The 24867-nt window shown below is 36.5% G+C and overlaps 3 protein-coding genes and 1 long non-coding RNA gene across 4 annotated transcripts in view; all 4 read right to left on the bottom strand.

The window, feature by feature from the left end:
- Nucleotides 1-70: 70 nt before the first annotated feature.
- On the bottom strand, nt 71-4854 carry ENGase (cytosolic endo-beta-N-acetylglucosaminidase). The gene is made up of 4 exons (XM_088040597.1): nt 4618-4854; nt 3444-4573; nt 291-763; nt 71-244 (listed from the first exon to the last, which is right to left on the bottom strand). Exons 1-4 carry the CDS (start codon nt 4625-4627, stop codon nt 127-129), a joined length of 1731 nt encoding a protein of 576 aa, XP_087896723.1. The 5' UTR covers nt 4628-4854; the 3' UTR covers nt 71-126.
- LOC148170944 (uncharacterized) lies at nt 4828-5200 on the bottom strand. The gene is made up of 2 exons (XR_015770331.1): nt 5008-5200; nt 4828-4913 (listed from the first exon to the last, which is right to left on the bottom strand). It is a non-coding gene; the product is annotated as an uncharacterized LOC148170944 (long non-coding RNA).
- Nucleotides 5180-6672, bottom strand: wmd (serine-threonine kinase receptor-associated protein wmd). The gene is made up of 4 exons (XM_088040598.1): nt 6448-6672; nt 6018-6308; nt 5587-5961; nt 5180-5537 (listed from the first exon to the last, which is right to left on the bottom strand). Exons 1-4 carry the CDS (start codon nt 6560-6562, stop codon nt 5335-5337), a joined length of 984 nt encoding a protein of 327 aa, XP_087896724.1. The 5' UTR covers nt 6563-6672; the 3' UTR covers nt 5180-5334.
- Nucleotides 6673-7202: 530 nt separating this feature from the next.
- Nucleotides 7203-24867, bottom strand: part of Mmp2 (Matrix metalloproteinase 2) — a 32154-nt gene continuing 14489 nt past the window's right edge. The window contains exons 3-7 of the mRNA XM_088041184.1: nt 17226-17372; nt 14461-14600; nt 9790-10376; nt 7591-7999; nt 7203-7539 (exon numbers count right to left, since the gene is read on the bottom strand). Coding sequence (XP_087897310.1) covers nt 7289-7539; nt 7591-7999; nt 9790-10376; nt 14461-14600; nt 17226-17372 — 1534 coding nt within the window. The 3' untranslated portion in view covers nt 7203-7288. The remainder of the gene's footprint in view (nt 7540-7590; nt 8000-9789; nt 10377-14460; nt 14601-17225; nt 17373-24867) is intronic.

Below are 24867 nucleotides of genomic sequence, written 5' to 3'. Positions count from 1 at the left end.
GGAAAGTCATTAAGAGTACCGGACGTCGCGCCGAGAAAGTATTACTGGTTGCATACTCATACACGCAATCTTTTTTTTTTTTATTTATTTAAGCCAAAAAGAACACAATTGTGGTAATTTTATCGACTACAATAGTAAAACACGCTCTTCGACTCCCATGCCGCATAAATAAATCGATTTTCCTTCTTCAAGAGTACACCCGATTTCCAGGAGCGTGCACGCAGCCACATCAAACTGATAAATCCTGAAAAACGGAATGAAAATCTCAATAAAACAATTGGAAAACTTACGAAATGTTAAGATTTTCATGCGAAAACAAGTCTTGATTATTCCTAATAACGTGATTGATCAACGCCGGATTGATTGACGGATTGACTTCAATCATACTAGAATTGTTGACTAAATACTCCTTCACAGAACTGTTACACTTGACTTTTCGCACAGTTCCATTCTTGTCACAAATCAATAAGGTAAGACTTAGAGCGGCGCTTTGGCTGTAAACTAACTGCGTTAAAATATACACAGTGATTGTCCCTGATAAGAAAATATCACAGGTGAAGAGTCGATGAATGTAACTCAAAGAACTGCTGAGGAACTCTTTCGTTATTAAGCACCTCACTCCTTTGGTGGGGAAGGCACACTGTAAGCAGTTACATTTGTTTCTAAGAGTTGGTATCTGATCGAAGTCGGGGATCCACTCGATCGATCTGGGGTGTTTGATTTTCGAGAGTTGCTGGTGCTGGGAGAACATGTTGTAGACGTCCTGCAAAAAGGCAGGGTCAGTATGCAACAATGTAAATAATTGGGGAGTCTAAGTTGACTGGTTCAAACGATGGAAGAGTCGAAAGCAACACAGTCAAACAATATAAGAGTCAGAAACAAACATAGTCAAACAATGAAAGAGTCGAAAGCAACACAGTCAAACAATGTAAGAGTCGAAAGTAAACATAGTCAAACAATGTAAAAGTCGAAAGCAACTTGGTCGAAAGAAACACAGTCAAACAATGTAAGAGTCAAAAGCAACACAGTCAAACAACGTAAGAGTCGAAAGCAACACAGTCAAACAATGTAAGTGTCGAAAGGATCAGTCAAACAATGTAAGAGGCGAAAAGAACACAGTCAAATAATGTAAGAGTCGAAAGCAACCCAGTCAAACGATGTATGAATCAAAAGCAACAATAGTCAAACAATGTAAGAGGCGAAAGCAACAATGCATCAATAGTCGTTAAACAATGTAAAAGGCGAAAGCAACACAGTCAAACAATGTAAGAGTCGAAAGCAACTTGGTTGAAAGAAACACAGTCAAACAATGTAAGAGTCGAAAGGAACAGTCAAACAATGTAAGAGACGAAAAGAACACAGTCCAACAATGTAAGAGTCGAAAGCAACACAGTCAAACAATATAAGAGTCAGAAACAAACATAGTCAAACAATGAAAGAGTCGAAAGCAACACAGTCAAACAATGTAAGAGTCGAAAGTAAACATAGTCAAACAATGTAAAAGTCGAAAGCAACTTGGTCGAAAGAAACACAGTCAAACAATGTAAGAGTCAAAAGCAACACAGTCAAACAACGTAAGAGTCGAAAGCAACACAGTCAAACAATGTAAGTGTCGAAAGGATCAGTCAAACAATGTAAGAGGCGAAAAGAACACAGTCAAATAATGTAAGAGTCGAAAGCAACACAGTCAAACGATGTATGAATCAAAAGCAACAATAGTCAAACAATGTAAGAGGCGAAAGCAACAATGCATCAATAGTCGTTAAACAATGTAAAAGGCGAAAGCAACACAGTCAAACAATGTAAGAGTCGAAAGCAACTTGGTTGAAAGAAACACAGTCAAACAATGTAAGAGTCGAAAGGAACAGTCAAACAATGTAAGAGACGAAAAGAACACAGTCCAACAATGTAAGAGTCGAAAGCAACACAGTCAAACAATATAAGAGTCAGAAACAAACATAGTCAAACAATGAAAGAGTCGAAAGCAACACAGTCAAACAATGTAAGAGTCGAAAGTAAACATAGTCAAACAATGTAAAAGTCGAAAGCAACTTGGTCGAAAGAAACACAGTCAAACAATGTAAGAGTCAAAAGCAACACAGTCAAACAACGTAAGAGTCGAAAGCAACACAGTCAAACAATGTAAGTGTCGAAAGGATCAGTCAAACAATGTAAGAGGCGAAAAGAACACAGTCAAATAATGTAAGAGTCGAAAGCAACACAGTCAAACGATGTATGAATCAAAAGCAACAATAGTCAAACAATGTAAGAGGCGAAAGCAACAATGCATCAATAGTCGTTAAACAATGTAAAAGGCGAAAGCAACACAGTCAAACAATGTAAGAGTCGAAAGCAACTTGGTTGAAAGAAACACAGTCAAACAATGTAAGAGTCGAAAGGAACAGTCAAACAATGTAAGAGACGAAAAGAACACAGTCCAACAATGTAAGAATCGAAAGCAACACAGTCAAACGATGTATGAATCAAAAGCAACAATAGTCAAACAATGTAAGAGGCGAAAGCAACAATGCATCAATAGTCGTTAAACAATGTAAAAGGCGAAAGCAACACAGTCAAACAATGTAAGAGTCGAAAGCAACACAGTCAAACAATGTAAGTGTCGAAAGGAACAGTCAAACAATGTAAGAGGCGAAAAGAACACAGTCAAATAATGTAAGAGTCGAAAGCAACACAGTCAAACGATGAATGAATCAAAAGCAACAATAGTCAAACAATGTAAGAGGCGAAAGCAACAATGCATCAATAGTCGTTAAACAATGTAAAAGGCGAAAGCAACACAGTCAAACAATGTAAGAGTCGAAAGAAACAGTCAAACAATGTAAGAGACGAAAAGAACACAGTCCAACAATGTAAGAGTCGAAAGCAACACAGTCAAACAATATAAGAGTCAGAAACAAACATAGTCAAACAATGAAACAGTCGAAAGCAACACAGTCAAACAATGTAAGAGTCGAAAGTAAACATAGTCAAACAATGTAAAAGTCGAAAGCAACTTGGTCGAAAGAAACACAGTCAAACAATGTAAGAGTCAAAAGCAACACAGTCAAACAATGTAAGAGTCGAAAGCAACACAGTCAAACAATGTAAGTGTCGAAAGGAACAGTCAAACAATGTAAGAGGCGAAAAGAACACAGTCAAATAATGTAAGAGTCGAAAGCAACACAGTCAAACGATGTATGAATCAAAAGCAACAATAGTCAAACAATGTAAGAGGCGAAAGCAACAATGCATCAATAGTCGTTAAACAATGTAAAAGGCGAAAGCAACACAGTCAAACAATGTAAGAGTCGAAAGGAACAGTCAAACAATGTAAGAGACGAAAAGAACACAGTCCAACAATGTAAGAGTCGAAAGCAACACAGTCAAACGATGTAAGAGTCAAAAGCAACATTGTGCCGCAACTCAACGAGTTCCCCCCTTACTTGCGTCACCCCCATGAAGAAGCTCGTCTTGAAGTAGTGAGTGATGGGGTGCGTGTACAGATAAGGCCACAAGCTGTTCCAAAAAGCGCAGTCTCTGTTAACAAAATCCTCGAAGGCCTTCTGCCGGTTGTCGTTCTTCGGCAAAGTCTCATGAGTCCACCCAGGAGCGAAAATCGCCATCGACAAGTGGTGCCTCCTGATGACCTGCGCCGCTTTATAACAATTGAAATTTCCACCCCCGTACGTGTTGCGCCCGAAGACATCCACCCCCACGTAAACATCAAGAGTCCGATGCTTCGCAAACTCGATAGTATTTTGCATGTTCTCTTCAGTCCACACGTAGTTGAGGAAGATCCCGTCACAGTTATCAAAGAAAAATTTGTTAAGAGGGTTGAGTTCGTTCTGCCATTTCAACTCTCCGGTTTCGATGACGCTGTCGTACCAGATAATGAGGTTTTCGGGGTTGGCGCTGTGGACGCTCAAGCTTAAATAGCTCACGAATTTTTTTAACATCTCGGTGTCCGGAAGGGTGTTCTCGATGTTGAGCAACCAGCCATCGAAGTTGAAGGTTGTTAAGATCTTCGTGAGCGAGGTGGCGAAGATGCGCATGGTGTCTTCATCTTTGAAGATTTTCTCGCAGATTTTAGTCCCAGCGGCGGATTCTGTGATCACCGTTCCTAAGATCTTCACCCCGTTACGGTGAGCGGCGTTGATCCAACACAGTGGAGGGATGGTAATCAAATGGTGGCTAAAATACACGAAGATATCAATGTGGGCCCAGTGGTAGAACGAATACAGATTCCCGGTTTCGGTGCTCGCTAAATACTTGTCTTCTAAATAGCCCCCTTTGTAATCATGACACACCAGAGTCCTGGGGATGAATCTCCGGTCTAAACGAGTATTCGGCACGAATTTCTTCACTTCACAATGACAATCCGAGAGGGTGTTTTGTACAACAGCCCCACTCCGTTCTTGTAAAGGAATCACGCGTTGCGTCCACGCGGGGGGGCGCTCGATCACTTCGTTAATCCCATCGAGGGTTGATATGGGGGCACACTCATCAAAGTAGCTGGGTTTGAGTCGCTTCATGCTTGGGGCGTCTCCTGGAGATTCCGGACTCTCAACAGATTCTGGAACAAAGAACTGACTACTGAGTATGTTGGGGGGGACTTACCAGCACTCATTATCGGTAATTGTGGGGCGCCGGAAAACGGAAATTGAGCTACTTGTGGCTTGTGATAAGTACAAAAAAATCACTTCCTCTTCCGATGGTTTGATCGAAGAGAGGAGAGGGGCCCCAATTTTCTAACCTCACTTTCGGGAGGCATGAAATAAACAGACCCCCAAAGAGCGGTGCAGACTCGAATTAGAGACGTGATCGATTTTTTAATTCGGCTGCGATTATCTCATTATCGAGCGATAACACCTCCTCACATAACCTCACTTTTTGTGGTTTTTCCCAAGGGGTAACTAAAACAGAAGAAAAACAAATGAGACTCTTCGTAATTGAAGGCAGTTGGGATTTTTGGGGTCGCGGCCACACAAAAAACAAACATAACCTAACTTTGCGTTTTTTAGTAATTTATGTGGGTCAACCGGTTGCCAAGTTGTTTCGGTCCCAATTTTGTATTGTTTATTGATTCGTTCGGGATTTGCATTGAGCAGGGTCGGACTCCAAGGCCCCAGGAAATTTTCGCGAGGGTCAACAGCCTTGAGCAGTGGCGGCGCGTCACCCATAGTGATCATCATATTTTATTAATAATAAAAGAAAACAATGTAACATAAATAAAGCACTTTGTGAGTCACAGAAATGAAGTCGGTCGTCTTCTCTTCACCTCATCGTGAAAGAACTACGATCCATTCCCAAGAAAAAGAAACAAATTTCGTCAAATTAAATCGCTGGGACTTCTTTTGGCGACGCCAATTGCTCGTTGTTCATCTGTGCCCCATCAACGCATTTCCAGAGCCCATAGGTCTTCCCAATGGTCGTCTGCCACAACCTGAGAGTCCCGTCTTCGGATCCAGAGGCGTACAGCTCGCCATCCGGGGAGAATTTCACGCAGTGCAGAGGCCCAAAGTGCCCCTTGAACGATTCTAAACAAAAAAACGTCACTCGGGGGGCTAAATCGTGAGATTTTCATACCGATTTCGTTGCCAGTGGTGTAGTCAAATTTGTACACTTTCAAGTCGTCTCCTCCGGCCACAAAAATGGTCTTATCTGGATGAAGCGACGCCGAATTGACCGTTGTGGGAACTGAAAACTCTCTAATTTTATTTAAGGATTCGGAATCTAGGAATGTGACGTGGTTAGAATGGGTTACAGTCAACACACTGCCATCGCGAGACACCTCAAGACTGTTAGGAATGGACGGGAATTCCATCTTCTGGGTCTCTTTGCCGGACGATCGCTCCCACACTCTCACAGTCTTGTCATCGGCGCAAGACACCAAATGGGTGTCGTTCCTGAAGAAGAGGACGTGTCGGATTCCGGACGTGTGTCCTGTGAATTCTTCAGGCTCTGGAAAATTAAAAAATTGAGAGGGTGAACAGGACGGTATTAGGGTGAAAACTCACTGGCGTCGGGTTTGTTCAGATCGAAAATCCTGACGATTTTCTCGTTGCTCCCAGTGGCCAAAAGCGCGCTGTCTTTGGAGAAATTAACACTTTTAACAATGTGTTTGTGTTGGAAGGAGTGGAGTTCCTCCCCGGAGTTGGCGTCCCAGACTTTGCCAGTAAAATCGGCGGCGCCGCTCGCCGCTTTCGTCGCGTCCTTGTTTAAAGCAACCCCCCAAACCGCCCCCTTGTGACCTTCGAACGTGCCGATCCAGTCGCCAGTGTCCCCTTGTCTCAGCATCGGTTTTCCATCTAAAAAACAATACAGGAAGGTTAAGTTTTGACCCTGGGGACTTTAAATTATGCTCAGAAAGAAAGACAAAACCAGGCCAAGGTAAATGTCTTGAAGGTAAAGTTTATTCCGCCGCTGCAGTTATGGAGATTTTGTTACCTTTACATGCTGAGATTAGGAAATAGCCGAATTTTGTTACTGCACTGAAGTCTAAGTGGACCACTGGGCGAGTGTGGCCGCTACATGTTAATGGAGTTTGACGAAGATTTGCCATAGTTTCTATTTTAATAGGTCAAACGGTACAAAAAATTCTAAAGCTACACACCACACACGACGAGTTCAGAAAGCGAACTGAATTTGACAGCGTCAACAACAGCTGGGGAAAGTGACGTGTGGCAACTGCGCATGCGCCAATGTATAACTGGTTGCAGACATCCAAGCGCACTTTTTCTTTTTTCGAAAAAAAAAAGAGATTTCGTTTTTGATTCTTTATTACATCATTATACATAGCAGATAAAAAATTACAAGATATTTTGTATTCACTCACATTGAGGCTTATTTTATATATGCTTTTCGGTTTAACAAAATATACCACCGACGCCGACATCCTCGTCTCTTATTTCCAGTAGAAATTCCGCAAATAACACCTCTCGTATGCTACATTTGTATAAATAATTTACAAAACCGCCGTATCTAAATCATAAATAGTACTGTGGACCACCCATGAAACTCCATTTCACGATGATCCCATTGGTACCACTTAATTGCGAAATGCTTGTCAATTAAATGGTCGAAGGCGCAATTTTGAGATGACTAATATCACAGTAGACTTAAAAAAAGTGTAAATATTACAAACTAAAAGTCCTAGTTTAAAAATGCCGAAAAAATGAACCTATCACAAAATCAGGAGACTTCCTGGCAGTACAAGCATGAGCATAGTTTCTCTCAACAGTCTTAAAAATTTTCTGAGTATTTTCTCCATCGAAAAAAGGCAGTGCGTTTATGTTAAATTCAAATAGTACAAAAATATTGAAAGAACTAAAACTACGTAGTTGATTTGTAGTGATGAAGCGCTTGACAGTGGCTGCGTGAATTCTTTGTAAGGGAGCTTTTGCCCCACTTCGTTGCCCTCGAGGTTGTTGGTGCACCCCATCCAGAACGGCCCCGAGGGCTTCTGCTGCTCGTGCTCGACCCGCATGTTCATATCGTTAAATTTCCAGAATCCTTTTCCTTTGAAGAAGTACGTTTTCCCTGGAAAAAATAATTAAGTCACCACCCCCACGTTACAATAAGTTTCCTCACCGTCCTTCCACTGGAACACGGCGTCGACGTCCGTCCCGACGCCCTTCCACATGGACATGTCTCTGGGATAATCCAACTCGACTTTCTGCTCGTCTTCGTCGAACCTCCAGTACATTGACCCGCTGTAAAAGTACGTTTTCCCGTTGTGCCCCCATACCATCGCCCCATCAATCTTTCGGAGACTTGTTGAGAGCCCCAGGTCTGTCAAGGGTCTGGGATACCCCCGTTCTAAGCGATTTCCACTAAAAATGTAATATTTTTCGTCGACGAAAAACACGATTTTGTTATCTGGGCGCTCGTATACTGCGTCCACGTGGGTGAATTCGCGTGGGAGTCCGTGCCAAAATCTCCGAACTTCCGCTGGATAACCCGGCATTAACTTTCCGGCTTCGTCGATTCTCCAAAAGTACTAGAAAAAGAGTTGTATATGATTATCCAAAAGTACTAGAAAAAGGATTGTATGTTACTTTTAGGCCCGAGCCGTCCATATGTGCAATGCGTGCAAGGCCACATAACCCCCGCTTATTAAAAAAATATTCAAAACAAAAAAAATAAAAAACTCAAAAAAAATAACCAGTGTGTAACAAGAGTGTCATATAATGGCTGTAACTTTTTTGTTTAAAACATTAAAAAACATTTTTTTTAAATAAAAGTTGTCTTATTAAGCTTGTTTCGAATTTTTTAGTTTGTTGTCACCTTCTTTTGTTTGGTTGCTTTTTTTCTCTTATTTTGAAATAAGCATATTTTTCTTCATTTAAACCCAAAATTTTGCAATTTTTGACATAAAAATAAGCAAAGAAAAGAATGTTTATTACGACTTAGTGGTCAACATGCTAATAAAAATCACGTCTAAAATTATATAAAAAAAATAAATTGTATCAACAAAGTAGCAAGGTACACAAAAAACGTAACAATACTAAAGTAAATGTTCAAATTGATCTCCATTAACTGCTAGACAATGACCTTATCGATATTTATTTTTGACCACTTGTTTTGTCAAAAATTAAAAAATTTTAGATCTGAATAAAAAAAACATTTCAAAATATGAAAAAAAGTATGGCAACCATTTAAAAAAAGTTGGTTACCATGGCAACAAAACAAAACAAGGTCGCAACAATCTAAAATACACAAAATAAGCATAATGATAAGGCAAACAACTTTTATTTGAATTCTTTTTTGTAACTTTTTAAATAAAAAAGTTAATAATATAGTTATAAGTTAATAATAATTTACAAAATAAAGAAAAATTATTTATAATTAATAGGCAAATATTTCTAATTTAGGGGTTTGGTTTACCGAAGGTAAATTAGGACCAGTTTTATAATGATCGCTTAAAGGTCCTTTATTAAAGTATTGTTACAACAATTTGTTTCTATAACAAAAATTCACTTTAAATTTTAAAAGAATGATTATGAAACTGGTCCTTAAATCTTTAAAATTTAATAATTATTAATTTTGGTGTTAAAACAACGTAATTGTTTTTTCGCTAATCAACTGTTACCAATCATCAAATTCAATACGCGATTAAGTGAATCTCAATGTAAACTGATCCATAATTTATGAAATTTCTGGAACATTTCTATAGAATGGAAAACAGGCACCTGCAGACAGCAATAGAATACCAAAATTTCAAAACAAAAAATGTTTAAGGCGAAACACGAAGATAAAAATTGCTGACTAACTGAACACTGAACTTTGGTTAATTATTAATTACATTAGGAATTTTTAGGAAAAATGTGTTTTCGATATAAAATTCCACAAAAATTTCAATAAATTTGCGTGTGCGCCACTGATTTAAAAAGTTAACAAACTCAAGTTGCTGGTTGTTTAAGAAACAAGTCATTGCAAGTGCGTTTTTTGCCAGTGGTGTAGAAAGTTCGTGGATTGAGGTTAATTTTGTCTCGTCAGTTTTTAATTTAAAAATTGTTTTTTCATACTTCATACTCCTTCTGGAATAGCGCCAAACTATTTGTACAAGCATTTTAAAAACATCCTGTAGAGAAAACAGTAGCCAATCATGATCGTTGAACCGATAAAAATTGCTGATTAACTGAATTTTGGTTAATTATAATTACATTATTTTTCTATTTTGTTTTAAAATTTTGGTTGAGTTCTGTATGAGATGGGGGCGGCGCACGAGCGCTAGAAGGTTTCGGCTCGGGCCTGCTTTTAGGGAATGTTAACAAAAGTGGGGCTTACGGCGTCTTTGAAGAAGAAGACTTCTCTCCGGATCACGGCGACGGCGTCGAAACTCGTGTCGCAAGTATCTGGGGGCTTCTCCCCCGTCTCTTTATCAACGTTGTGGTGCCTCCTGTCGGGGAACTTGTCGGGGTTGTACATAGGATACCGCGGCGTTACAACCCGCGGGGTGGTCCTCTCTGGCACCCTCCTCCACGGACGCTCCGTTTTGGGGTAATGGTTCTTCTTCACGTCCGGATGCATGGGCTTCCTAGGCTCGTACGGCTTCGCATGCGGTTTATTATGGTACGGATGCCGCCCATTGGGGTAACTAGGATTGTACGGCACGTGCGGCCTTCTCGTGGTCGTCGTCGTCGTCGTCGTCGTGGTGGTCGCTGGAGGATGATAGGGCCGAATGGTGTCCCATAACCGCGTCCTCGACCCATACAAAGTCTGAATCGCATGTTTATCGTCCTCCGGCAACTCGTAATCGAACCCATTCTCCATTTCTTTGTACCAAGGATACATCAGCGCGTCTTCCACAGAGGAATGAGAGAGTCCCAGCGAATGTCCGAACTCGTGAGCGGCCACGTTGAACAAGTTTGTACCTGTAAAGGAAGTTATTGGATAATTGATTATAGACGTCACGTGTCCAGTTCTTGCTTTGAGAAAACTTCTATTCAATTATACAATTGTCGGAAACAATTAGATTGGAAACTGGAAAATCCCCAATTGGAATTGACTGGGGAAAACTGCAAGGGGCTCGATTGGATCGTACCCACTTATTTACAATACTTTAAGCGGCAGTTTGGGGGCAAATTTCCGGGCATTTCATGGCGGCGTTTTCTTTTAGTGCCGCGGTAATTGTGGATTATGGACAGGATTTTATTCGCTATTCGCTCAGCGAGATCGCTTTTGATTCGTTGAAATTATACGCCAGTGTTGCCCTGATTCTAAGCCAAAAAAGCGCTAGAAAATATCCGCCAACATAAATTTTCAAATTTTTGAAATCATATTTAATATCAAAGTCATTTGTGTAAAGTGTAAAGCACCCTTTAGATATTTCATTATTACTGTCACTTTTGACAATATTAACTTGAATTTGCACGTCAAATTGACAGTAATGCTCGCATTTTCAAAATGTCAATAAAATGGTGGCCAAAATGATTTGGCCGCGACTGTATTTAAATATCAATATGTAAAATAGAACTAATTTTTTTAAACCTCATTTTTCCCGCAGAGATTTTTTATACGCGCCAAATTTAAAATGCGGCTCTGTGATTGGTCGTTCAGTGAGTTACACAATGCTGATTTTTCAAAACTCTTGCAATTCCTGCGGAACGTCAAATGTTTATTATATTAGGTTATGTTTGCCTCAACTTTCCATTTTATTTTCTGTTTTGATCAGCTTTTAAGAGCCTAATATGCTTTTAGGGCTAAAAACTGAAGACAAAATTTAGTTACAGAATCAAAATTAATAGTTATTTACATTACAAGTGGGCTATTCCAATCATTATAACGAGGAGGAATTTCTCACGAATGTGTTATAATTCACGTGTTACGTACACATTTTTATCTACGACCGCTCATGGCTAAGAAAACATTTATTTTATTTGACTAGTGCAATAATTTTTTTTGACCGCCAAATGTCATCAAAATTTGTTGTATTTAAAAAGTGAACCATGTAATATAGCTCCATTATATCAATAGTTGAGTAATGAATACATTATTGACGCATTTATTCATTGTTTTACTATAGATAAAAACAGATTTTTGAGTGAATAAAATGTGCCATTACATACAGGGTGTTTTTGAAATGCATCTACAAAAAGAATAGTGCCTTGACACAATTTGAGCCTAAAAAAAAAAGTTTTTGTAAATTTTTTTTGTTTTCGAGATAAAATTACACAATAATTCAATAAATTTACTTGTGGCCACTGATTTTAAAAGTTAAGAAACTCAAGTTGCTGGTTACTTAGGAAACAAGCCATTCCAGGTGCGTTTTTTGCCAGTGGTGTAGAAAGTTTGTGGGTTCGGGTTAATTTTACCTTGTCAGTTTTTGACCTAAAAATTGGTTTTTCATACTTCATACTCCTTCTGGAATAGCAGAAAAAGTTTTGAACATGCATTTCAAAAACACCCTGTATACTCGAATTTAATACAATATTTTATCCAAAGTCTCTATAACATTAAAAAAAATGACAAAAGTGTTTTAAAAGTGTGTATTAAAATTTGTAAAAAAATGTGACTAATGTCTCTAGGGAATATCTTGTCTTTAATGAGTGAGTAATGAACCACTTTATTCGTGGAATTTTAATCAAAAGATCTGCAATAAAAATTCACACTTCTTCTCAAGCCTTTTGTATGTACACCGTGTTTCAAAAAGATTTTTGTCCAGCCGCCTATGATTTTCAAATTAAAAAACGCCACTTTACGCAGATAATGATTGGAACGTTGGTTATATAACCTCAGAATACTTTTCAAAAATTATCAAGTAGACACTGATCCAGTACAAGTCGCTCAACCTTCGCCTAATTTTTTAGTTTGTTGGTTAAACTCTTCTCCCATTGACAATTTTGACGTTCAAAATGATAGGACTAGTTCAAACCCAATACAATCTACGCGGCACAACCGGAATAATCTTAAAACATTTTGAAACACGGTGTATTTACTTTCTTTAAAATTTTAATTCCATCGTGATTAAACGAAACTCAATTACGAACTTCTCAGATTCGATTCTCATCTTCACAATTCGATTTATTAAAACTTTACGAAATGACACCATTTTCTGTTAGAATAATTAATTAAAATCAAGATTTCAACAAACGATATTGGAAGTGTTTTTCTCCCCGATTTAATTCTCGTCATCTCCGACCGCGATTTTAAAAACGTAAGCTTTCAGGACTCGGCTAATTTCATTTTCAGGACATGCTCTCTCGTCGAATTACCCAAATGTTAAGACTGAAAGTCCCTAAATGTTTTAATTATCGTTATTAAATATACAGACCGGTGAGTACTTACATGTCCAGAAGTAAGTGAAAAGCGGGGCCACGATCCTCATTTTAGAGTATCGATGGAAATAATCCGGGGAATTTTCAACTGGCACGTTCTATGCTCACTTTACAATAGACCAGTTCGTGCAATGTAAAAGGTAAATTTAATTATGAAGTATTTACACTGACGTCAAAATTTCGTCGCTTCCGCAAAACGCGATGACCGGCGAGGTCTAAATTTACAACACAATAAAAAGATGAAGTTGGAGGTGCGTCAATTCGGAGTTTGCCGATTAATTTTTTAATTGACATAAAGTGGGGGAAAAGCGCTAATAATAACTTGTTTTCCAATTTTCATTTCTACGCATAGTCCAGGCAAAATAAAGCTGTTTTTTGTTGGACGTTAATTTTATTGTTACCAACAAAATATCAAAAGTCCCCATCTATAGGTGGGCTGATAAGAACGTTACGCGCTGGTAAATGTCAAAAAAAAAACAAATATTTGCAATTATCTTGTCACTGGTGATTCCAATGGCAAAAATACATATTATGACAATTGTACCTTATCAAATTTGCCACAAAAAAGATCTCGTAATGTTTTTCGTAGGAGTTGCAATTTTTGATGAAAGTATTTTTGAAAATTTCAAAAATTTTATTCATTTGTGCAAAAATTCTTAAAAGCAAAAATGTAAAGTGCCAAAACTCTGGTATCTGTCAGCGTATAACCATAAAATTTGGCATCTTGACAAGTCGTGACATGCTTATTAAGAATAGAAAAATTCAAAATTTTAGATCAAATCGTTTAGATTTTACAATTTTTTATTTAGGGCGAAAAAAAGGGTTTTCAGATCAGTCAAAATGCCATAACTTTGGCATCTGTCGGTCTATAACGACAAAATTTGGCACCTTTGTAACTCATGCGATGTCTATTAATAATGCAAAGTTTCAAAATTGTAAACGAAATAGTTTGGATTTTACAATTTTTTTTAGAGCGAAAATAAAAAATGTGTTTCGGATCAGTCAAAGTTTTCTTTGACATTTACCACTCGTAACTTTTTTAGCAGCAAACGTATCGATGGGGACTTTTGGCAATTTGTTTAGAAAAATAAAAAAAGGTCCACACAAAAATCACCCTTATACGAATTATTCCGAAATTCATGTTAATTTTGCCTAAACTAGCAACCAAAAACCAGAGGTTTCGAACTTATGAAATGTGTTGGTAATTCTCGCAGGACTACCAACCGATTTTAGATTAGTCTAGCCGCCTACAAAAATAGAAAAGATCGACATTGACCTAAAAACTGTCACTTTTAGTGTTTGGGACAAAAGTAACTATAGTAACAAGTGGCTACAACGGTTTTCCCCCGAAATCAATGAATTTTGTGGACGATAATTACTCCAAATCGTCGAATTTATTTACACCTTTCGCAGCTTCTTCGGTCATTTGTCCTTCGCCCCCATTTCTCAGTCATGTTATAAATGCGTGCGTTCTGCAGATAGCGCCGTATCTGCTTGGTAAGATAAGACGTGGGGGTGGCAAAGAAACGCCCTCCGCAGCCTTCTCACCATATGTGAACGCATTCGAAACAAATGATACCAACTTCCGGCTTGAATCCACCTCGTGTTAACGTCAACCGATAGTATTGTGTTATCACGCGCCACTTCGAAGGTTTCGAAAAAGAATAAAAATGTTGGTTACCTGTGTCGCTTTTCGGGTCCGTTGTCCAGGACTCGTCGGCGTCGAAATGGACGTCGATGCTGCGGCCACTGTTGGGGAAGAAGGCGTGCGCTAGGATCACTCCTCTACCATCGAAGGGAAAGTTGTCGCCGTGCTCGCCTCTGGAAAACGAAGAGTTTAATTAAATTGATAATCGATTGTCGCCCCCATCAAACTTCGTCTATCAATGTCGAACGAGATATTTAGCGTCACCGAAATGAAACCAAAGTGTCTTTATAGCAGACATAAAACAGTGCACATCCCCCCTAAGAGTAAAGCTTCGTCTGCACGATAATCCGTATAATTCATGCCTAAACGTTCGTTCCCACGATTCTCCATTCTATTCTGGTATGAATTATCAACGAGATTTTGATTTGTTTAGTTGGAGAGTAATTCTCTCGAGTACAGAGTGGCTTTCATTTCCAGACTTGACAGATGTCGACCTGGATTCTTTCCGAGCACCATTATCGGCGCGTTTCCGAAACGTTTTGTCGTCAATTTAAAATGTTTACCTTCAATTTCGCGTCGGATTTTGCGAGGGTTTTATTAATCCTGAGCGGAAAATCACGGGATGAAAAGTTTCAGTTCTGCGGTTTTAATAGCCGTGGAAAACGACAAGGGGGCTAACAGATTCGTCCTTCAAAATTCCCTATATTTGCGAAATTCCCCTAGAGTTGGCGACAGTGATAATGGTGCCAACCTTGTCATCCCAAAAGTTCCAAAACTAATTCATCAAGATTCCAACTTTAAATAAAAAAATTGAGAATTTACTGGTATCAGCAGCTTGTCAAAAGTAGTAATCTATCCAAATTTTATTGGCGTAGCATCAAAACTACCAAAATTATACGTCCGAATGCAAAATATTCGAAATTTTTGGCTTGTCATAAAATTAATTTTTTTTAAATCCGTCCCTGTTGTTAAAAAAATTGGAATTTGGGGCAGACAATAATAAAGTCACAAGTAATAATTTTTCCAAATTTGATTGCCTTAGCATCAAAATTACAAAAATTACACGTCCGAATAGAAAATATTCGTAATTTTTGACTCGTGAAAATAAAAATTTCTAAAATCCGTCCCTGTTGTTAAAAAAATTTGGGATTTAAGACAAACACTAATAAAGTCGCAAATAGTAATCTCTCCCAATTTCATTGCCCTAGCGTCAAAACTACCGAAATTACAGATCCGAATGAAAAATATTCGTAATTTTTGGCTCGTCTTAAAATTAAAAATTTTAAAATCCCTCTCTGTTGTTAAAAAAAATTGGGATTTGGGTCAGACAATACTAAAGTCATAAGTAATAATATTTCCAAATTTGATTGCCTTAGCATCAAAATTACAAAAATTACACGTCCGAATAGAAAATATTCGTAATTTTTGACTCGTGAAAATAAAAATTTCTAAAATCCGTCCCTGTTGTTAAAAAAATTTGGGATTTAAGACAAACACTAATAAAGTCGCAAATAGTAATCTCTCCCAATTTCATTGCCCTAGCGTCAAAACTACCGAAATTACAGATCCGAATGAAAAATATTCGTAATTTTTGGCTCGTCTTAAAATTAAAAATTTTAAAATCCCTCCCTGTTGTTAAAAAAAATTGGGATTTGGGTCAGACAATACTAAAGTCATAAGTAATAATATTTCCAAATTTGATTGCCTTAGCTTCAAAATTACAAAAATTACACGTCCGAATAGAAAATATTCGTAATTTTTGACTCGTGAAAATAAAAATTTGTAAAATCCGTCCCTGTTGTTAAAAAAATTTGGGATTTAAGACAAACACTAATAAAGTCGCAAATAGTAATCTCTCCCAATTTCATTGCCCTAGCGTCAAAACTACCGAAATTACAGATCCGAATGAAAAATATTCGTAATTTTTGGCTCGTCTTAAAATTAAAAATTTTAAAATCCCTCACTGTTGTTAAAAAAAATTGGAATTTGGGTCAGACAATAATAAAGTCACAAATAGTAATTTCTCCAAATTTGATTGCCTTAGCATCAAAACTACCGAAATTACACGTCCGAATGGAAAATATTCGTACTTTTTAACTCGTCTTGAAATAAAAAATTTCTAAAATCCGTCCCTGTTGTTCAAAAAAATTGGGATTTAAGACAGACAACAATAAAGTCAAAAATAATAATTTGATTGCTTTAACAGCCAGGGAAAACAAGGGGGCTGAACAGATTAAATTTCCCTAGAGTTGGCGACAGTGATAATGATGCCAACCTTGTCATCCCAAAATTTCCAAAACTAATTAATCAAAAGTCCAACTTTAAGTAAAAAATGACTATGAAAGTAGACAATTGGAACCTAAACTAATTTGAGAATTTTCTGATTATCGCAGTATTTGAAAGGGATAAGTTAGATACCTGTAGTGGCTACATGCCAATTTTGATTCATAGATGCCGCCACAACTACATCTTAAAAACTCCAATCAGAGCGCCGCATTTTAAATTTGGCGCCTACAAAAATTCTCCGCAGGAAGCGATTTAAATGTGGTAACACCACAAACCAGAAGCGTCTCTCCAAACGACACAAATCGACGAAAGTACAAACAAACAAACAGTTTAATAAACAGAGGGATCGTAAAATTATCGGAAACATAAATATGAGACGCACAGACATATTTAAATATTTAAACTGCATAGACCTGAAAGAATGTTGGCTAAAAGTGTCGTCACGTGTAATATTAATCTCTTATCGGTTAAGTAAACATGATCTTTTATCAAAAATCGATTCGATACGTTACCTAACAAAATAAATGAGGATGTCCGCCCTGTTGCTGTCAACTTCCGTAAAGGTCAGTTTGGAATGTCTGGACCAAACTTCTAAGGCTTTGGATATGACAAGTCTGACGTCGTACGAATTTAAACCTCGTAAATCCTTGCTTCTCAGACTGGAACAAAACAAAGAGTTAGGTTTGGGAAGCGAGTGGAAGTTGTCACTTTTATGAGATTTAACAGACTCCCCTACATCCAGATTTTCTTCCGAGGCGATGATATCCACCCGGTCGCTCACTCAAGGAGGTTGTGATGGTACAGCAAACACATCACACCCAGGTTGAGTGAGTCACCGAGATAGATAGTGCCTTTTTGGGCCCTTTCTCTCAGGTGACGATGTCGTAAATCCTGTATTAGACACGGCAAGTTCGCGAGAGTAATCCAATAAAATGCAGAGAGAACGTGTATTGGCGCCGTCAATCTGTTTTAAGTGAATTGACGTCAACTTAAAAACATTCGATTTTTTTTTATTGAAACGTTCGATGGATAAACTGTGACGTTCTGTTGGCTTTTATTGTGGTCGATAAAGAAGGAATGTCGGGGATTATGCGGGCATACATGTCTAAGTGACTGACGCTGACATTGGGCCATTTGGTCAATTAGGAGTTATTGAGGTTAAACCCTCACAATCAACAATGCGTTGTGAACAGAGCTTAAATGATCGTATAAATCAGGACCGGCTCAAGGGGCGCATGCATGGAATATAATGGCTTGGGAAGTCAGGAAACTGTTTTTTCTTACAAAAGACGTGACGAACATTCATTCTAAATTTGTTACGTAATATCCACCAGTACCTCAACACAATTTGGCATGTCAAAGTGCCAGAATCATAAAATTTGGCATATTTGCAACTCTTGGCATGCTTATTAAGAATCTAAAAATTCAAAATTGTAAATCAAATCGTTTGGATTTCACAATGTTTTGTTTGGAGCGAGAACAAAAAATGTCTTTTGTATCCGTCAAAGTGCCATAACTATGGTATCTGGTATCTGTCGTGCCATAAAATTGAGTACCATTGCAACTCTTGCCATGCTTAATAAGTCTGCAAAAATTCAAAATTGTAGTTCGAATCGTTGGGATTTTACAATTTTTATTTAGAGTGAGAATGAAAAATGTGTTTTTGATCGGTCAAAGTGCCATAATTCTGGTATCTGTCAGTGTATAACCATAAAATTTGGCATCTTTACAAGTCGTGACATGTCTATTGAGAATACAAAGATTAAAAATTGTAAATCAAATCATTTAGATTTTCCAATTTTTTATTTAGAGCGAAAATAAAAAATGTATTTCGGATCACTCAAAGTGCCATAACTCTGGCATCTGTCGGTCTATACCAATAAAATTTGGCACGTTTGTAACCCATGCGTTACTTATTAAAAATCGAAAGACCTACAATTGTAGATTAAATCGTTTAGATTTTACAATTTTTTATTTAAAGCGAAAATAAAAATTCTTTTTCGGATCACTCAAAGTGCCATAACTCTGGCATCTGTCGGTTTATAACAATAAAATTTGGCACTCTTGCAAATCGTACCATCCTTATTAAGAATGCAAAGTTTTAAAACTGTAGATTAAATCGTTTGGATTTTACAATTTCTATTTAGAGGGAAAATGAAAAATGTCTTCCGGATCAGTCAAAGTGCCATAACTTTGGCATCTGTCGGTCTTTAACAACAAAATTTGGCACGTTTTTGATAATGCGTTGCTTATTAAAATTCGAAAGACCCACAATTGTAGATCAAATTGTTTAGATTTTATAATTTTTATTTAGAGCGATAATAAAAAATATGTTTCGGATCAGTCAAAATGCCATAACTTTGGCATCTGTCGAACTATAACGACAAAATTTGGCACGTTTGTAACTCATGGGTTGCTTATTAAAAATCTAAAGACCCAAATTTGTAGATCAAATCGTTCGGGTTTTACCATGTTTTTTTAGCAAAAATTAAAAATGTCTTTCGGATCGATCAAAGAGCCATAACTCTGGTATCTGTCGTGCCATAAAGATAAAATTTGATACCGTTGCAACTCTTGTCATGTTTATTAAGTATGTAGAGATTCATCATTGTATCATTTTACAACTTTTATTTAGAGCGAGAATGAAAAATGTCTTCTGGATCAGTCAAAGTGCCATAACTCTGGTACTAGTCGTGCCATAACGATAAAATTTGGCACCAATACAAGTCGTGCCAAGCTTATTAAGCGTACAAAAACTCAAAACGATAGATCTGATATTAACGATTTAATAACATTTTAATTTCGTACAAAAAATTTTAAAGGTTTGTTGCCAAACAATTTTCCTTTTCTTCTCCGATCAATACGTTTAATTTCGCGTTTGATAAAGTCTTTAATGACTTCTCGATCAACTCAATTAAGTCTCATTTAAGCATCGAGACACAATCCCGTTGTAACATTATTCTAGCATTTAAGATCGGATTTCCTTTTGTTACCGACACGTCATTACCGCAGCTAAACGATTTAATTGGTGATTAAATGATGGAATCAAGTTAAAAAAAAAAGTAAGGGCGCAATATAAATATTTTTCGCGTCACTGGAGTTTATCAGGGAAAATTGATGGAGCGAGGGATTAAGATTGGGAAATTAAGAGAAGAGGGAACAGTGGAATTAGATTTTCCCCACAATTTCCACCACCACTTAAAGTCGAGGTAATAAAAAATTAATTGCTTCCAATTTGGAAAAATCATATTTCGTGGAAGGAAAATCTCGAGGAAAATAAATAAAAAATAAAGGTCACATACCATCACGATCACGAAAGCACGAGTTTTTGATGGGGCAACACTACTCATCTTTTCTATGGCGAGCTTTCGACTGACGGCGCTTTTCGAATAGCGTACTTTTATAAGCTCAGGAATGAAGCGTGCGCGCGCAAAACACCCATCTATTGAGTGAATAAAAAAAAATAGATCATAATCGAATGGAGTGTATAATGACATGTATAATGCAACTAGGAAATGTGATATTGACGCCCCAACATTATTATTATTTAGATAAATCGGGTCTGCGTGGAGTTTTTCGGAGTAATGTGATTGATAAAATGTTCTTCATGGTAGGAATCGAGTTTCATATAAATTTAATATCTTTAGTTTCCATGCAGCCACGAATGATTGATTCGCTTTATTCCTAGGATTTAAAGTGGAGATATAGAAAAGGGCGCGTTTAACAGTGCCGCTTCTGATAAGGTCACGACGAAGTAAAGAGGCTTTGTTTTTTACGAGTTGGTAGTACCCCTTGTTTACCACTTCCTCCAGGAAGAAGACGTTCCCGTTCTCCACCTAATTGCACTTTGAAACTTGTGTTTGTCTCGATATCTAGGTGAAGCTCTAACGACGCAATTACATTTACTATATAAGCTATTATCCCGGTAATTGAGTCAACACACATGTAAATTCTACACGTCATCTAAAAAAAAATGTAGTTCAAACTAGTTCCCTTTGACTCCGACTAATTGAATGATTGATTTTTGTCGCGATAATTTTCGCCGAGATTCCCTTATAATCTAATAAAACCCGTAGGAAATGGGCGCGATGGAAGGATGATTGAAAGGCGCCATAAGTAATACCTCCAAAAACCATACCTAAGTGCCTTGTGGTTTAATGTAAAGTGCTTTGGCATATCAAGTATCTGTAACGTCAATCGAGCTATCAATATGTCGCTTCGTTCCAAAAACTTGAATAGTGGAGGAATGGAAAAATGGAGCGTTTACCAGATGTCACCGGTTAACTATTCAGTTTGGAAAATAATGTTGAATACATTAAAGAATTATTTTCTGTTTAAATCCGATTTTCTACAAGAAACTGGAAGGATATAATCAAAACGTCATTCAATTATCAATTGTCACGTTTGATATGAGATTTGGGGCAGACAATCAGCTTGCAAAAAATTGTAATCTTTGTAAATTTTATTGCCGTAGCATCAAAACTATCAAAACTACAGGTCTGAATAGAAAATATTGAAAATTTTTGGCTCGTCTTGAAAATGAAAATTTCTAAAATCCGTCCCTGTTCTTCAAAAAATTTGGGAGTTGGGACAGACAATAATAAAGTGACCAGTAGTAATCTCTCAAAATTTCATTGCCCTAGCATCAAAACTACCAAAATTACACGTCCGAATAAAAAATATTCGTAATTTTTGGCTCTTGTCTTGAAATTTAAAATTTCTAAAATCCGTCCCTGGTGCTTAAAAAATTTGAGCTTTGAAACAAACAATAAACTAGTCATAAATAGGAATCTCTCCAAATTTCATTGCTTTGTCATCAAAACTACGAAAATTACAGGTCAGGTCAGGTCAGGTCAGTCTTGAAAATGAAATTTTCTAAAATCCGTCCCTGTTGATCAAAAAAATTTTGGGATTTGGGACAGACAATAATAAAGTCTCAAATAGTAATTTCTCCAAATTTTATTGCACTAGCATCAAAACTAGCAAAATTTCACGTCCGAATGGAAAATATTCGTAATTTTTGGCTCGTCTTGAAATTAAAAATTTCTAAAATTCGTCCCTATGGTTCAAAAAACGGGAGATTTAAGACAGACAATAATAAAGTCTCAAATAGTAATCTCTTCAAATTTTATAGTCCTAGCATCAACTATAGAAATTACACGTCCGAATAGAAAACATTGGAAATTTTTGGCTCGTCTTGAAAACGAAAATTTCTAAAATCCGTCCCTAGTGGTAAAAGTTTTGAGATTTACAACATAACTTAAGCTTTAACTATGAACAAGACAAAAAACTAGTTGTTTCTCCATTTTTTTTTGCTTTTGCGTCTAAACTATCAAAATTACAGGTCTAAATAGGGAATATTAAAAACTTTTGGTTTGTCTTGAAAACGAAAATTTCTAAAATCCGTCTCTGTGATTAAAAAAATGTGGAATTTGAAGCAGCCAATAAGCAAATCAAGAATTGTAACCTTTCGAAATTTCATTGTCTTACGTTCAAAACTATTCAAAACTATTAGAAAATTCTCTAATTTAGGGAAATTTTATCAGTAGGGAAACATATGTTGTAGCACCGCAGTCAAATCGAACAATTAAAAATTAATTCAAATGTCAAAATTTACTTAAATTTTATCACTTTTGAAGGTCCCCGGTCTTCAAAATTCGAAAATTTGTAGTTGGTTTGAGTTGCAAATGTCGACCCAAAGTTACACATTTTAATATTTTTATCGTGTAATTCGTCCCTGTTACAAATTTGGTGTCGTGTGAATTGGCTTTTGGGGAACAAAAAACTATCGCGAAAGTTGACAGAAGTGAAATTTTGGAGACAATGATGCCAACCTTGTCACCTTAAAATCCCCAACTGTCAAAATGAACATTTGCAGGCTGAACTTTTCCAGTGGTGTGGATTTATTGAGACACCTTAAATTTTCGTTTGAATTTGATGAATGTACATTTGATGTTGCTCTATTTTCCGAAGTTGTAGCTTTTAAATTTATTGTAAAAAAAGCATTCGCCAATTTACGAGCATGTTTCCCGCTTCCACCGCCGTATATTTCCATAGACGCTAAAAAAATATAGTTGGCAAAATTCACTTATTCTCCATCATAAATCTTTCGAGTAAAATGGAATAGCTCCTGAAAGGCAAAACAAAAAAATACCTTTGGATATCTAATAATGTTAATAAAGACGGTTCTGCTTTGTCTTATAGTAAATTAGATTAAAACGCACTTAACACATTAGATTTTCAATTAAGCATATTAATTTGATCCGGAGAAGAAAGCGTCCTTTCCTTTGTATGAATTAAAACGTCGCAATTTTTCCAATATGAAGAGCGGAATAAACAAATCGAATTAATTTAGTAAAGTTGAAATAATAACGCTGACATGTGAAGGACCGGCATTGATTGCTTGTAGGTGTACATGACAGTCAGAAGTTAAGCACTTGGATTGTTGAAACGGGAACAATTAATTTTAATTAAAATTTTTCAGTTATTACAAATTGCCGTGTTGTTGTCACTAACAGATTCCAAAAATCCATCACAATCGATTTGGGACGATTTTTCAGTTGTTTCGTCTTTATCGACCTCGACAAGTTCGTTTAAATATTCAGTACACCCTCTAGAGACTGCAATCCCCAAATGAGGAGGCGTGAAACGTATTAAATATCATTTCCTCTTAAATAATGCTAAAACTCGAGGCCGACGATTTCTGATAAAAATTTTATCGGCGTGCTTGTCCCGGAAAACAGGCAATAAAGTAGATTCCTACTAGAAAAAAATGATTTGATTTCATGCGACTTGACAAATTTATCGGGGAAAATTGAGTTAAAAGTCGGTGAATCAATGTGTCGATTCTGCTGTTTGAGGTTGTAAAAGGGCTCGTATTTTTGAATTGCATCATTCTGATGACGGTTATTGGAAGAGAGGAAGAATAAAACGTGGAAGATTCCGATTCGGAGGCGAAATTTATTAGTTTTAAAACAAATTAAACTATTTTAGAATAAAACACACGTCTGTCACTATTTTTTTAATTCGTGGAAAAATGTTGGATAAGCCGAACATTTTCAAAATAAAAATAAAATAAAAAAATCTACGCAAAATTAAAAAAAAGTGCAAAAATGGTGGATGCGCCAGGCTAAAATAAAATTTTCAAATTCTGTAATAAAATCTCAATTATTCTTGTTTACAGTTTGTAATTGTAATAAAAAGCTAAATTTATTATTTAAAAATTCCACTGTAGAAGATTTAAGATCATAATTTCCTCATTAGCAACAAAATCGCGGAACAAGTATTTGAATGAAAATTTCTAAAGTTTCTCCCTGTTGTAGCAAGTCTTGGAAAATAAGAACAGTTTATTAACAAATCAAGTACAATAATCTTTACAAATTTCATTGCCCGAGCATCAAAAGTAACAAAATAACAGACTTAAATAGAAAAAGTTGAAAGTATTTTGCTCGTTTCAACATAAAAAAATTCTAAAATCCGTCTCTGTTGTTAAAAAAATTTGGGATTTGCAACAAACAATAATCAAGTCAAAAATTGTAAACTCTCTAAATTTCTTTGCCATAACATTAAGACTACATAAATTATACGTCCGAATTAAAAATATTGGAAAGTTTTAGCTCGTCTTAAAAGTGAAAACTCTTAGAATCCGTTCCTGTTGTTCAAAAAAAATGAAATTTGAGCCAGATTATAAACAGGTTAAAAATAGTATTCTCTCCAAATTTCATTGCCCTATTATCAAAACTACAGAAATTACACGTCTAAATGGAAAATATTAGAAACTTTTAGCTCGTATTAAAAATGAAAATTCTTAAAATCCGTCTGTTGTTTAAAAAATTTGAAATTTAGAACAAATTATAAACAGGTTAAAAATAATATACGTTTCAAATTTCGTTGCCCTAGTTAACAAAACTATAGAAATTACACGTCCGAATATAAAATATTGAAAATTTGTAGCTCGTTCTAAAATGAAAATTCTTAAAATCCGTCCCAGAAATTTAAAATTTGATATAAATTATACACAGGTCAAAAATAGTATTTTTTCTAAATTTTATTGCCCTAGTATCAAAACTATAGAAATTACACGTTTGAATAGAAAATATTGAAACTGTTCAGCTCGTCTAAAAAATGAAAATTTTTAAAATCCGTCCCTGTAGT

This window comes from Gnatocerus cornutus, chromosome 7 (assembly GCF_029298725.1).
Source record: "Gnatocerus cornutus isolate USDA-ARS CGAHR chromosome 7, icGnaCorn1.1, whole genome shotgun sequence".
NCBI classification, from domain to species: Eukaryota; Metazoa; Arthropoda; class Insecta; order Coleoptera; family Tenebrionidae; genus Gnatocerus; species Gnatocerus cornutus.
This window is presented reverse-complemented; position numbering and strand designations above follow the sequence as displayed.

Excerpts from the sequence above, each read along its gene's own strand:
- ENGase (XM_088040597.1), bottom strand. Across the intron at positions 764-3,443 it reads TCTTCATGGGGGTGACGCAA|GACGTCTACAACATGTTCTC; the intron begins GTAAGGGGGGAA and ends GCCTTTTTGCAG. Across the intron at positions 245-290 it reads CATGAAAATCTTAACATTTC|GATTTATCAGTTTGATGTGG; the intron begins GTAAGTTTTCCA and ends TCCGTTTTTCAG.
- wmd (XM_088040598.1), bottom strand. The coding sequence starts at position 6,562 with ATGGCAAATCTTCGTCAAACTCCATTAACATGTAGCGGCCACACTCGC. Across the intron at positions 6,309-6,447 it reads CCTAATCTCAGCATGTAAAG|ATGGAAAACCGATGCTGAGA; the intron begins GTAACAAAATCT and ends ATTGTTTTTTAG. Across the intron at positions 5,962-6,017 it reads TCTGAACAAACCCGACGCCA|AGCCTGAAGAATTCACAGGA; the intron begins GTGAGTTTTCAC and ends TTAATTTTCCAG.